This window comes from Glycine max, chromosome 14, assembly GCF_000004515.6.
Source record: "Glycine max cultivar Williams 82 chromosome 14, Glycine_max_v4.0, whole genome shotgun sequence".
NCBI lineage: Eukaryota > Viridiplantae > Streptophyta > Magnoliopsida > Fabales > Fabaceae > Glycine > Glycine max.
Genome location: NC_038250.2, coordinates 13870058 through 13884896, shown reverse-complemented (window position 1 = coordinate 13884896; position 14839 = coordinate 13870058). Strand labels below are relative to the sequence as shown.

Sequence of the window (14839 nt, the reverse complement as noted above, 5' to 3'; positions counted from 1 at the left end):
CCCAACACAGGAGACCAGAATAGCATGAAATCATATGGAAGTCCCGGACCGGTCGGTGCTCCCCATATGGGATCCAACAGACATCCAGAATCCGGAGTCGGTTTAGGCGCTCCCTGTATGCAGGTGTACGTACGGTCTTCTTTGTAGCAATCCACCTACAGGCACGCGGTGAATCCTCGTCGTAGTCCTGATCAGCAGTGGACTCTGCGACTGAGGGAAAGTGCTCATATATCCAACACTACAGAGGTAACATCAAAATGATAAACATTAATAATGAAAGTCTAACAAAATTTAAAGTTAAACATTGTTGAACCTCAACGAATGAAAAACATGTTTGTTATCTGTAGCAGTGTGATGTAACCGTCAAGCTCTCGGCTGCTGCTGATAGAGGCATCGTTCAGCTGGTCGTACATATACACCAGCGTAGCTACTCCCCAGGCGTACCTCCCGGTCTTACTGAGGTCACGAAGGGCCTCCAAATACACAACAAGAACATTGGTTGCACTCTTGTTAGCAAACAGAGTGCAACCCAGAAGATGAAGAAGATACGCGCGAGCCGCAGCTGTCCAATGACCTTCCTGGCATCAACGCTCGTAGATATCACGTACCCATTGCAGGCGTACATACGGTCCATGACACTGCCTTATCTTAGCCCTGACAGCCTCTACAGAGACCATCAATAAGTCCACCAGCATCTGAACCGCATTATCCACGTGCAAGGGTTGAAAGGCGTGCAAGTCGCCAATCACGGGCAGATGCAGAAGTGACGAGACGTCGTCCAGCGTGATTGTCACCTCTCCCACAAGGAGATGGAAACTAGACCTCTCCCAGTGCCATCGCTCGACAAACGAGGACAAAAGTCCCTGATCGCCAGTGTCTACCAAACACACGATCAGAGGACTTAGTCCTGTCCAAGCAACTAGTCCCTCAATGGCAGGGACAGGCCTGCCTAAACTATGGACCTTCCTCCCGTGAGATGATAACTTCAACTCAGGACACTCTTGAATTGAAGTATAAAGGAACACAAAATTCGTTAAAATCATCATTTAAAGGAAAACTAATTTCAATCATAAAGTATAATTAACAATTAACTAAAAATAAATATTATAAATACCTCTCCCGTCCATACGCTGCAAGCAACGTGATCTGCATACTGGGTCAGCACGGATGGGTCGCTCAGACCACCCGGAAATCTCCCATGCTCATCCTCAGTAGCTTGGGCGCCTGTGTCTGCAGGAATGTCTCCCCCAGTGTCTTCTACATCAGCTGGTGCCATCGGGTCATCCGGAAATACGTCAGCCTCTACATCTGGCGCAGGGAGCACAGGCTCATCGTGCGTCGCAGTCACATGTACTCGCTGCCTCCGTGCGGAAGCGGTAGGCCGTCGACGCTGCGGAGTATCATCAGAATCATCACGATCTCCTCTGCCAGTAACGTGACCTAAGACACGACCTAATCCTCTAGTACTAACCATGATCTGCAAATCAGTACCGCAAATTCCATCACTGATTTCATTCTCTCAAATTCCATTGGTCTAACGCATATAGGCATTATCTTTTTTCAGGTACTACTTGGTAGAAAAAGGATATTCACTTTGAAATTAAGATATATGCATTGCTTAGAAGTGAGACTGATTTGGAAAGGTGGGAGATTTGGGAAGGAATATCCCCTTCAAAGTTAGAATTAGACAAGTTGAGATGCGTGAGTCTCACAAACCCACCAAAGACAGATGACAAATAAGAATGATTAAAATCATTGAACACAAGGTTGAGTGAGTGAAGATGAGAAAGATGAAATGAGAGGGTGTCATGGGGAGGATTTTTTTAAGTGCAGCAAGGCAGAGGTGTCATGGGGGTGGCATAAGGAATGACAGGGTGAAAAACAAAGGATGAGCAAATGGGAACACAAAAGGAACCAATAGTGATGAGCAATTACAACAAATGTGAGCCAATAGTTATGCCAATATTTGGATAATTTCATACAAGCACTAGGTATCTTTTGGAATTTTTTAAATCAAGAAAATTGTCATTATCATATGTTTGGAAAATATCTCTAATCATCAATTACGTGAACCAATAGTTATAACTTTGTTCCCAAGGGTGCAAGAAATCAATAATTATCAAGGAATCCGAAGATTCGATTATTGCGGCTAGTGGAATGCTCACAATTAACACCTTAATTTGGTCAGATTATCACCTCTCGCTGTAAATTAACATCGATTTACTTTGAGAAATTATAAGGTTTCCGTAGTGCTTGAATGATTAACCCCTTTATAATACCATAAATAATGTACATGCGTGAAGAACAAAGCAAAATGCAACATTTAGTATTAATGACTTGATAGAGAGCAAAAAACTATGCTAATCTACTCCTAAGAAAAACACTATTAAAGACTATAAAAAAATAAAAGGAAAACAATATTTTATTAATTTCTCATTCATTCATTTCCCTGAAAGAGGATATATTCATATATAATCATAATTAATGCTAATCAATATATACTATTTATCTATATGTCAACATCTCATTATTTACAACCAAATTATGACTAAGGTCAAAACAAATTGTGACAACAATCTAATAAGCATGATCCAAATTACAGGTAATATTTACTCTTCTACCAAAGTAATACTAAACGTTGAAAAAAAATTCGTCGAACATATAAAGTACTCACGTTGTTTAGAGTTCAAATGAACACCTTGTGACAAAGAAATAGCCTTGATGAAGTAAGCTACAAATTTCAGAAACAAAAACACACCAAATTCAGATTTAGCAATTTTTAAAATGCATATTCAGACAGTTTACGGATCAACTTGATCCGTAAACTGTCTAAACAACGTTTACGGATCAAGTTGATTTGTAAGGTTCTTTTGGATCATGTTGATCCGAAAGAACCTTACGGATCAACTTGAGCCGTAACGTTCACGTTCAATCTTATTTTTTTAAAATGCTAAATATTACATAAATAAAAAAGTTAAGTATACTCTAAGAAGACCAACTTCAAGCTCTTAGGCATGAGTTTACGAAAGCTCAAAACTATATAAAAATATTAAATTGTCTTTCCAAGGCATGGAGCAAAAAACCATAACATAAACCTTACTTAAGAGATCAGTCCACTACTACTCTAACCAATAATATTTTGTTTCAAGATAGGATACTTTAGGGTGCATTTGTTTGAAAGGAAAGAATTAATGTACAAGGGAAAGTTTGTACTTTCTTTTGTGGGATGCGCATCTCTCTACTTTAATTCAAATCAATTTCTTCTATTCCTGTCTTATTTATTTTTCTCTTGTAAACCAAATACACCCTTAACTTTATCCTTAAAAAAAATTTTCTTTTAAAATTCTATAAAATCTTAAGAGCCATGCTATATGGTACGAAGGGAGGGGAGTGAAATACACGAAATTGCTTGGTATAACTTCATAATTAAAAGGACTAACATATTATTGTTTATGATATGCAATTATTTTTAAAATAATTAATTAAAATTTATCAAATAACTATTTTGTCAAAATGTCTATAATCAGGAGGTGGATGCATTACCGAAATGAGCCAAGGCTTTTCTTAACCATTCTAAACCATTCTAACTACTCACCAGTGTCCTGGAATGAGCCGAGACTTTTCTTAATGGTTTTTTCTAACAACTAATTAAATTTCAATTTTAAAATGAGCCAAGGTTTTTTAAAATTTTCCTCATTTAAGATTTAATATATAAATTTCAATTTTCTCACAATTTATCTAACATTTAGCATTTTTAAAAAATTAAGATTGACTGTTACGGATCAACTTGATCCGTAAAGTGTGTAAACAAAGTTTACAGATCAGGTTGATCCGTAAGCTTCTTTCGGATCAACATGATCCAAAAGAAGCTTACAGATCAACTTGATTCGTAAAATGTATAAACAAATGTTACGGATCTTACCTCGCCAATGCCGATGCGCGGAGGCAGCAATACCACTGTCAACTTGGCTGGGATAGTCAACACCCATGGTGGCGCGCGGAGGCAGCAATACCACTGTCAACTTGGCTGGGATAGTCAACACCCATGGTGGCGCGGTCGCAGAACGAAACGCCGACGAAGAAGACAATGACGACGACACACACGGGGGGAACAAATGTGTTGCGAATGATGACGACGGTGGGTCAAGCTTTTTTGAGACCAACCTAGACTAAAAGGAAGAAGAACGAAGGTGACGTGAGGTGAGGGGTGAGGAAGGAGACCAAAAGCTTCAGTAAGGAAGAAGAAGAAAAAAATGGTGAGCAAGAAGAAGCGGAACGTGGGAGGGAGGGAGAGAGACGAGAATGAATCATTTTTTTTAAATAATTAAGTCAGGGGTACAAATGTATTTTCCCCTTAAGTGTTGGGTGCACCAACAAAAATGCTGGGTGCACCTAGCAGCACTCTTGCTATTTTGACCTTTTATTATTACTTTTATTGTTTAATGTATTTGTTAAGAACCAAGAATTGAAATGAGAAAAAGATCCCCCTCCAATTCTTCTTCCCCTATTTATATCTAATAAACCCCAACTAACTAACTAACTAACCCCTTAACAAATCAATATCCTGACTGTAGTAACTAACTTATTAATAGTCTAACTATGTTAATCAACTTTCCCTTATCCCTATATCCTAACAATACACCCCTCAATCACTCTTGTCCTCAAGGTTGGAATTTGAAAACTGGAATTTTACTGAAACTTCCTCAAGTTTTCTCTGATTGCTGGAAGACAATTTCACCCCTTGTAGCTTTAACTGGGAACGACCCACTGTCCCTGCATGGAAATTGAGGTCCGATGGCTTCGGTGGTGGGAGGGACAAAGGTGGACTCCATATAACTTTAATCATCATGACTGCCTCGATACATTCCTTCTGCTTTACCTCCATTGCTGAGTTGTCAACCATAGATGCAACAAAGTTTAATGGTAAAGGCTCACCCAACAAGTTGACATTCCAAGATTCAAACATCATTGATTTTCCAACCACCTCCATGATCCAATTTGGTCCAACAATGATTTAAAAAAAAAGAAAGATAAACTAGACTCAAATAGAGGTCCAAAACTAAAACAAAAAGTGTTTGCCCCATGGCCCAAATGCCACAACCCTAAGCCTAACTTTTCTGTTGTTCAAAGATGGGAGATGGAGCTAGGGAGTTAAGTAACTGTGGCAACAAAAAAGTTTCAGGGGATGTCTTAAGTCACAATCACAACACTCATGGGAGCTATACAATAGCACCCTGACTCCTGGTATTCCAACTGGGAAAGCATCTGTGACACTGAACTACATCGCTATGGAGGGCCCCCGTTGCGGTGAGGGGCCGCTCCATTCCGCCACAGCCCTATATTGTGCTATTCTCATCCCTACTAGTTAGTAGTCATTACAAACTCATTGTAGCTTCTTTCTTTGGCTCAAATGCATAAGGCTGGATCTGTACAAACAATGAACATGAGTGAGACAAGGACTTCATACCTCATCTTTTGACATCAATGTAAAGCAACACCCAGTCTGGCCAGCTCTTGCAGTTCTACCAGGTCGATGAACATACGTCTTTGTGTATTTGGGCACGTCATAATTAATGACATTTCTTAACCCTTCAACATCCATTACCCGAGTCATTGCATCAGAAGATACAAGAACTTGAAACTCCCTTCTCTGAAATTCACCTACTGTCTTGCTGGAGAAAGTAACATTTTTTGTCAAAACCCCAGCATATATAGTTTTCAATAAATTTGGGATACCAATAATTTTTATTTCAAAGTTTTTTAATACAAGTTTTTTGAAACATAAAATAAGCTAATCTAGTCTAAACTTTAAACACGCTACTCATCCAAAGATGAAAAATTTCTTTCAGAACAAGTTTTACATAATGTCAAGTCTGCAAGAATAGAGCATTCAACACAAAGTTTAAAACATTTACTATTTGTTTAGAGTGAATCAAAATGTACCTTCTTACCTGTTGATGTTTTAGACCAGAAAACTCCTTGATACCAATTTTAAGATCACCAAAAAAATTTAGCAATTTGCAGAGATGATGTGTTGATTCCACAAATCTTGTAAAAACTATGCATTTTTCTTCTCCTAGGGATTTCAAAAGGGCAACCAAATACAAGGGTTTGACCTTTCTTTCACATATCTACAAAACAATAAAATTATAAATAGAACAGCATAAGGGAACTTTTTTGGTAGAAACTATAAAATTTCAAATTAATGAAGAATTAAATAAAACTAGCTAGCTATATAATAGCATGATAGATTTACGGTAAAAAAGGTTCAAAATCATATCCCAATCACACCCTCAGTAAATTAAAAGAAAAAAAAAACCCTGTGCAGTGTCATATACCAGTTTGTAACATTCCAAATATTCTGGGAGCCGATAACACATTTTCCCAGCACTCAGGAATAAAAGGTAATGCAAAATAAGTTGAGCAAGCCTTCCTGGGCCCCGAGTTAACATAGCAAATAAAACTATCTTTGCCAGCCCAAACTGAGTTAATTTAATCACAGTAGGCAACCAGGACTGGTAGTCCTCATGTAGAAATCGATCTGCTTCGTCAACCACGAGATAACGAAGATGCTTCAACGACAACTTGTTGACATGGTCCACTAGCCTTCCAAGGGTCGCTACCAATATGTTGACCTTGCTTTGGAACCACAACGAAGACAAAAACCCAGGATTTGGACCGTCATCTTCTCTGGGTAGAAAAATGAGGCTAGAAAACTCGTGGCGAAGCGAAGATTGACCAGCAGCCAAGCCAATACGGAGACCCAACAGTGATGCAAGGGCGTCGAAGACACGCTTAACCTGCAAAGCAAAGTCGTGGGTGGGAACTACAACCAAAGCACGGAGGCAGCCACCGGGGTCGGTGAACAAGTTTTGAATGAAGGGGAAGAGCATAGGCCAAAGTTTTGCCCCTTCCGGTGGGCGAGTTTATGCAAAGGTCTCGCTCAAAGTCACTTGGTCCAACCGTTTCTTGCCAAAGTGTGACCTAAACCGGGAACAGCTTCGAGATTCCCATGTTCACCTCCAGTACCAACTGTAACCTAGTTGTGAAGTGGAACTAATCAATTTGAGATGAGATAGCAAAATTGAAATTAATAGGTGGAGGAGCACCTCCATTTCATCAAAGGAACACTACAAACGGGGAGTTCTTGACAGCGAGTGATGTCGACAGGGTGGCGCATCCATGGTAGAACTGCAAGTATGTGAATAAGGCATGCATGTTGTTAGTATCATACCAAACTTCTATGTGACCAACGACATATCTAAGACTACAACCTTAACAAATAACAAAAATATTAACTAAAATAAAATACAACTCTATTTGTAGTTTATGGTCTACAATCTACGGTCAATACCAAAATCCCACTCCCACGATATCAAAGAGTCAAAGAGCAATAAATCATTCCAATAAGCCAAAAAGTATCGCATTTGAACACTTCAATTAAACCTTACAAAAACTCGAACCCTAATACTCAAGTTTTCAAGTCACACGAAGAATACACATCTAAAAATATAATATATATACCAAAAAAAATCAAATTACTTTGTGGCATGATCATGATATGCTTATCTTACTTGCTCATCATGAGAAAACTTGCAGCTAGCTCCCCGAGTGCATTCACCTATTTGGAAAGCACGGCAAACGCCATGCGCCTCCCTCTTCTGACGCTCTGTCTCTTCATCCTCCTCCTCCTTCTTCTTATACTTATCAACATGGTCCACCCTAATAATTCTCCCCAAAACCTATGCCCCGTTCAAATTATCTGAGCCATAAAAAACAAACATCAAAACACAATTCAACAAATGCATCCACAAACACACAGAAAAAAAACCATTAAAAAAAGAACACATAATAAAATCATAGAACAGGAACCCACCCACAACAAGATTCGTGCTTCTTTGATCCTCATATTCAAGGAACGCAAAACCCTTGGATTTTCTGATATATACCTTTGTCTCTAACTAGGTTAACATCAACAACCTTCCGTATCTGAGTAATAGGAAAAAACATATACTTCAGATTTAAAAAAATGTTAAAAATAAAATAAAAGCAAAAAGAGTTGATGAATTGAATTTAAATAGAAGAGGAAAGAGTTGTTATACTGAGCAAAAACGACGAGGAGTGATGCAACTTAGTGTGCCAGGAGGCTTGGTTGTTGATGCCAAGTGCAACTTCTCTGGCATTGATGTTTTTAGTGCACTTCACTAGTGTTAGCGGGTTCATCTCTCTCTTTATCTGCTCAACACCAACCCGGTCAGGGAAATTGGGGAATGTGAAATGGTTAGGGCAAACAAGGTTTTTGACTCAAAATATTAGTGCTAATTGGAGTGGTGGCAGACAACATGTCTGCTACAACCACTACCCTCATGTCAGCTTGACACTCCTTCTTCTTCCTCATGCACGTCCTTCTTCCTAACCACCGCCACCTCCGAGAACCAGCCACCACTATCCTTCTTCCTCTGTGCAGTCACCACTGCCACCTCCGCCGCCTATGCCAATTCCATCTCCATCTTCTTCCTCTGTGCAGACATTCCTCACCCACACTCCAATACCGCCTTTGTCGCGGACTCCGTCGGTGCCTCCGCCGCTCAAGCCGACTCTGTCACTTACCATGGCTACCATCCACCTCCTGGATAACAGCAAGCCCCAGGCATCCTTCCCCAGCCACCGCATCCTCCTCTCCGACCTCAGCTTATTCCCTTTCGTAACGTTCATCGTCAAAGGCAAGGACACGGAGCTCGACACTCCTGCTTCTTCCTCATGCACGTCCTTCTTCCTATCAACATCACTCGTTGTCAAGAACTCCCCGTCTGTAGTGTTCCTTTGATGAAACGCAGGTACTCCTCCACCCATTAATTTCAATTTCGCTATCTCATCTCAAATTGATTAATTCCACTTCACAACTAGGTTACAGTCGATACTAGAGGAGAACATGGGAATCTCAAAGCTATTCCCAGTTCAGGTCGCACTTTGGCAAGAAACAGTTGGACCGGGTGACTTTGAGAGAGACCTTTGCACAAACTCGCCCACCGGAAGTGGTAAAACTTTGGCCTATGCTCTTCCCATCGTTCAAAACTTGTCCACCGACACCGATGGCCGCCTCCGTGCTTTGGTTGTAATTTCCACCCGCGACCTTGCTTTGCAGGTTAAGCGCGTCTTTGACGCCCTTGCATCACCACTAGGTCTTCGTAAATATGAAAGAGATGGAAGTGAAAGGTGGTAGTTGTGGCATGTTGTTTATGTTGGGGGAGATATAAGGCTTAAGAAGAAAAAGTTGTATTAAAGGAAATTAGGAATCAATTAGGGTGAAGGGTAGGGAACTTTGTTGCTTGCCATAAGGTGTATAAAAAAAAAAAAAAAAAGGTTTGGATTAGAAATTTAGGATAATGAATATGAAATTGACATAGAATTTTTCAAATATGAAGAGTAAGATATAATTTAAGATACAATGAGATAATCATAATTTAAATATGGACGCAAAGGTTATAATTTAAAATATTAGAAATAGATATGTATAGCAATTATTTTAGAAAGTAGAACATTAGTCAATATTTACGTTTTTGTAATACTAATAACAAAAATCATACTTACCATATTGATTAATAATATATACTTTTTTTTATAAATATTTTTTCATTGACTCAATTACTTATTTGATCTCATTATTATATATATTTTGTTCAAATTGTTTCACTGTAGTTCAAGTTAATCTCTTTAATTCTTAAAAAATGGTGCAATTTAATCTTTTACGTCCAAATTAACTTGACACCATTAAATTTTAAGATGGAAAAAAACCAGTTTTTCATCATTTTAAAAATAATTAAGGAACCAAACTTAAGTATTTATTAACAGGGAGACAAAATTGAAAAAAGAAACAGTGGCACAAGATAAATTAATTAAGCCTTTTTTCTATAAACAAAAATAATGAAGGGGAGAAGTACAAAGGAAAAGGGAAAAGGAGGCAAACCAAATCCTGTCCCTACCTCGCGAGTCCCAACATCGTCTTCCTTCTTCCTTCGATCCTTCATTGGAAACCAAAAATGGTGATCACTCACTAATTTTTCCTTTTGCGAATCCCAATTCGATGTCAATTATTATTTCTCAAACAAACACTATCTACATTCATTATTTAACTGAAAAAAATAAGGTTCAAAACTAACCATCTGTTTCTGTATCCATAGGTTCTGCTCTCCCTTTCCAAATAAAATCTGACAACGCAGCATATATATGCCTGCAGAACTGCAAACACAATTTAAAAAAGCATTAAATAGAAAATAGTTTGTTATAAGAAAAATGTATCCTTGTCCATTAAGGTTTATATAGAGCTCACGTTATGAAATTCCAGAACATCTCCTTCAGCCTTCCGAAGCTCAACCATGTGAAAGGGTTGTGCTATATATCTCACAAATCTGAAAAGCATAATTTAAAAAATCATTAATTAGAAAGTAGTAACATCCCTCACTGGTAACTTAAATCTTTAACTGAAAAACATATGTACCTTAGTGAATATAGAAAGATGACCTTTGCGTCTAGCATTTGCCCCTCCTTCAATACTCATCTAAGATGTACATAATATAAGAAATTAATACTGGCTAAGTTGCAAGTAATTTTATTATTTTTGAAATTTGGATGCATGCGTGTGCTAGAGACAAGAATAAGCATAATTCTTTTACCCGAAAATTGTTTATCTTCTTAACATCGAATCCCATAATCCCAGCAACACGCTCGATTCCATCAATTATCTCATCCACGGGATTTTGGGATATGAATCTTGTTTCCCTTTTAAGTTGTACCTAGGTGTCAAAAATCAACCAGTCTTTAGCAAATGGTCTTGAACAAATTCCGTCAAATAAAATTTGAGAGAAGATTTATTTATGTTCAATAGTGTCACTAATAAACAGAGCCTATTACAATAGTGTCAAAACTCAAAACTCAAAAGGAAAACTTGAATGGGAGTTTTTTCTTTTTCATGTGAATGACTTGAACTTTATTATAGTATACACAGTTATATCCATTTCAGGGATTGATTAAACTAAATACAGTAAAGTCTATAATCTGTTTTCCTGTTCTATTTACATAAGGTTTAATCAATTTAATTTAAGAAGTCTTTAAAAGATATTTAAATTTACTTTTTTCCATTATCCTTAATCCATTCAACTTCAATTTATCATGCTATTACAGATTTAAATACTTGGTCTTACTCTCTCCATGTGATTCTCTTAATGCAACACGTGTTAAATTCATATTTTTTCCACTCTTTATTGGTTTTACTTTCTCTAGTATCTTTAGTCAACGCTTAAATTTTTTAAAATTTATATGTTAAAAACTGTATTTAACTATGTCAAAACTTTTGAAAGACTTCTAACTAAATTGAAGGACTCTCTATATACCAGCTGGTTTAAAAGCTTTCCAATAATAAGGTTGTAGCCCAGAAATGTATTCAAAATCTCAAACGCATTCATGACTGGCACTGGTGGTGCTGAAGACCCTGCTTCATCCCCCTTATCAACACGCTTTTGTGAATCCCGTGCACCAAATTAGGCACACTGACATCAAGGTTAGAATGATTAATCATATCCAAAGCTCTGATAAGCAATATTTAAGCAGGATAAAAGTTAGAGCAAAAGTTCTTACATGACCAAAACTAAAATTTTGCCTGAAAAATCTAGGAGGCTGATAATTCTGCATGAACCATTCATTCTCAAAGATCTCATTCATTGTAATCCGCTGTTTCATGCGATAAGAAGAGGCGATATAATAAGATATGTTAATTTCGTGAGATGAATTAGGGAAACAAAGAATATTTGCTAAAGACCATATTACTAACATGGCTCAACCAAATTAGCAAACAATAATATAACATGTCAACTACTTACTGTAGTAGGATTGGGATCAAGGATTCTCCTAATCAGTGTTATTAAACTTGAAGAGAAAAATGAGGGACAGATGAAGTCAGCCTGGAGAATCTACAAGTCATGGTAAATTTAGAAACATTATGAGGAAGGATTCAATTAGTTAAAAATGACAAGTCAGCAACAAAAGAAAGATAAATGAACCATTACAACTTAATAGGAAGAGTTCTTACTGAAATTGTTTCAATTTTATCTTGAGTTTTTTTATTGATTGTACTTACTTGTACATATATAAAGCACTAAACATGCTCGTGATAGAATATATTACTTAGATATCATATGTTCCAGAACATATATATGTGTTATATATGGCAATCAAAGTAGCATAAAAAACATTTATTAAGAATCACCTGTCTAATTTTAGTATTGCGGTCGTCATATTCATTTCTGAAGGGCACATAACCAGCAACTAAATGAAACAGAATAGCACCACATGACCATATATCAGCCTTTTTACCCTCATAGCCCCGGTTCCTTATCACCTATATATATATATATCACAAGAGAAATTAATTAAACAGTAATCTTATTACAGAGAAACTGAATTTGTATTGAAGTTTAAGAAATAAATAAAAGCTAGTAATATATATACCTCTGGGGCTATATAATCAAGCGCACCACATGCTGAGTGAAGCAGCCCATCTTGCTAATATTAATTTGTTAACAATAAGAGATAATTAATTACCAGCTGAACATATATATATATATATATATAAATGCCCTTTTAATTTTTTGAAAGATTAGTCACCAATATAGTATAACTCACTCTAGCTTGTTGAGGCAGTGCACTCATTCCAAAATCTGACACTCTAAGCACTCCATCAGCATCCAGCAACAAATTTGACTGCTGTAATATATACAGTAATCAATAAAAGGCAGTAAAATTAATAATGTTAATTAACTTGGTCTCTCTTTTTGCCCAATGGGAAACAAAGGAAAGGAACAACATATTAATTAATGATACACCTCATATATATCACTCACCTTCAGGTCTCTATGGATAACGCCTCTTCTGTGACAGCAATCCACAGCACATATAAGCTGATGAAAATAGTGTCTTGCTTTGGTTTCTGACATTCCCGATGTTCGTCCCGGTAGGCGTGAGAAGTTCTGAAAATGTTGGGTTGTAAAGAGGCAATACTAATATTAATTCTGATCCCAATATTACAAAGGTAAAAGTAAAAGTGTCTTACAATTTTATCAAGCAGTGGTCCACCACCAATTACAAGTTCCATTACAATATATACCCTTGCCGTGGTAGCCATCACCTACACAGCAGGAATATTGCTTGCATGTATATATATATATAAGGGAAATTTAAAGATTTAGGAATAAATCATGCAAAGGTCAAAGGTAACTTATGCGTGGAAGCAATATAATCAATATTCCTTTTAACCTCAATTATACGCACGATATTCGGGTGTGATCTAAGCATTTTCATTATTGATATTTCTCGTTCAATCTGCATAACGGTCAACAAGAACAAAAATATTAGTATATGGTATGCTTCAAAGACTGATAGATTTTTTTCTTAGCGTCAATGATGTCCTTGTCGAAAATTTTGATGGCCACGCCGCGTCCGGTGGTCACGTCACTTGCAAGCCTCACGATGGCGGAGGTTGCGAAACCCAGCATGCGGTATAAATGGTATTTTCTTCCCAGAATTTCGACCCAGCAGCATGTTATTTACATTATTATAAGGAGTAAATGTGATAATTAATTTCTTCACAAACGTGATTAATTTTTTTAATATGACAATATATAAACCCAACATTTTATAGAGTCATTACGGTTAATCAATTCTTATTAGATGCATTAAAATATATATGTTCTTGTTAAATATTAAATTGTTAATATCATTGATTTTACTAATATTTAAAAAACATTTAATTAATTCTAAAATATAAAATAAATCATGTTAAAAAGAAATATTTTGAGTATATGTTATTAAAAATTTATTTTGGGTATATTTAAACTAACATATTACAACAAATTCAAAAAATAATAGATGAATGGAGAGATAGGATAATACTTGAATAACGCATTTGTATGTATAACTCATTAATTATGGTATTAGCTTAGAGAGTCAATTATGGTTTGAAAGTAGTTTAGCGCGGGTATGGTTGTTAGTAGATTTCTAGTTACATATAATTGTTAGTAGTTAGTTAGGCTTGTAACTAACTTTTTCTTTGTATAAAAGTTGTATTACTAGCCAAACCATATTGAAACATTAATTTCGTTGAGAGAGTGTTTCGATAGCATAATTTAATTAGGTAATGTATTTTTTATAGGAAAATAAATTCTTTTTTATTAGAAGTAATTGTTTGGATATTTTAATAAAAGGAATTCAAAATTTTAAAAGGAATTTTAGTTAGTTGAAAGAATAGAATTTCAAATTCTATCTTCAAGAGAATGAATTTCAAATTCTTGAAAGCAAGTTTCTCTTCGACTACGACGATCCAAAGCTCTGGTTCCCCGAGCAAATACCTCCCAAGTCGGAATCTCAAACTCCGACGGCTACCGCCGCCTTGGATTGCGTCTCCGCAGGTAAGAACCAACATGACAAGATATGCATTCTCGCCATCGACGACGGTGGCATGCGCGAGATTCTCATCGGAAAAGCCCTTACCTACTCGGAAGCCACGCTGAAGAAGAAATCTAACGACCAGAACGCCACCATCACAGACTACTTCGACGTGGCCATTGGTACAGGAGTTGGCGGCATCTTCACGGCGATGCTCTTCTCCACCAAAACCACTGCCGCCTGATTTTCTCCGCTGACGACACGTGGTGGTTTCTGGCAGAGAAAGGAAACAAATTCTACCACGCGGAAGGCGGCGCAAGCAATCGCAAGTTCTTGAAGAGGTTACTTTCTGGTGGAGGTTTCGGCTTGGTGTTGTCGGTGACGGCGGGTTTGGAGAAAGCGG

At 37.2% G+C, this 14839-nt stretch overlaps 2 protein-coding genes, 1 long non-coding RNA gene and 1 pseudogene across 3 annotated transcripts; all 4 read right to left on the bottom strand.

Moving 5' to 3' along the window:
• Positions 1–584: 584 nt before the first annotated feature.
• Positions 585–3989, bottom strand: LOC121173435 (protein MAIN-LIKE 1-like). The gene is made up of 4 exons (XM_041009029.1): positions 3923–3989; positions 2697–2731; positions 1115–1477; positions 585–983 (listed from the first exon to the last, which is right to left on the bottom strand). Exons 1-4 carry the CDS (start codon positions 3987–3989, stop codon positions 585–587), a joined length of 864 nt encoding a protein of 287 aa, XP_040864963.1.
• Positions 3990–5149: 1160 nt separating this feature from the next.
• LOC100777841 (DEAD-box ATP-dependent RNA helicase 1) lies at positions 5150–7014 on the bottom strand. Its single transcript, XM_026125355.2, is given in 4 exon segments — positions 5150–5672; positions 5944–6131; positions 6339–6878; positions 6880–7014. Coding segments are annotated over 4 exon segments (1074 nt in total). The 3' UTR covers positions 5150–5461.
• A 39-nt stretch (positions 7015–7053) lies between these two features.
• LOC106795934 (zinc finger CCCH domain-containing protein 25-like) lies at positions 7054–8223 on the bottom strand (annotated as a pseudogene).
• A 1632-nt stretch (positions 8224–9855) lies between these two features.
• On the bottom strand, positions 9856–12563 carry LOC102664331 (uncharacterized). Its single transcript, XR_001384582.2, has 10 exons — positions 12505–12563; positions 12263–12394; positions 11877–11966; positions 11635–11727; positions 11391–11546; positions 10674–10793; positions 10499–10558; positions 10331–10409; positions 10161–10239; positions 9856–10022 (listed from the first exon to the last, which is right to left on the bottom strand). It is a non-coding gene; the product is annotated as an uncharacterized lncRNA (long non-coding RNA).
• Between the last annotated feature and the right edge of the window lie 2276 nt (positions 12564–14839).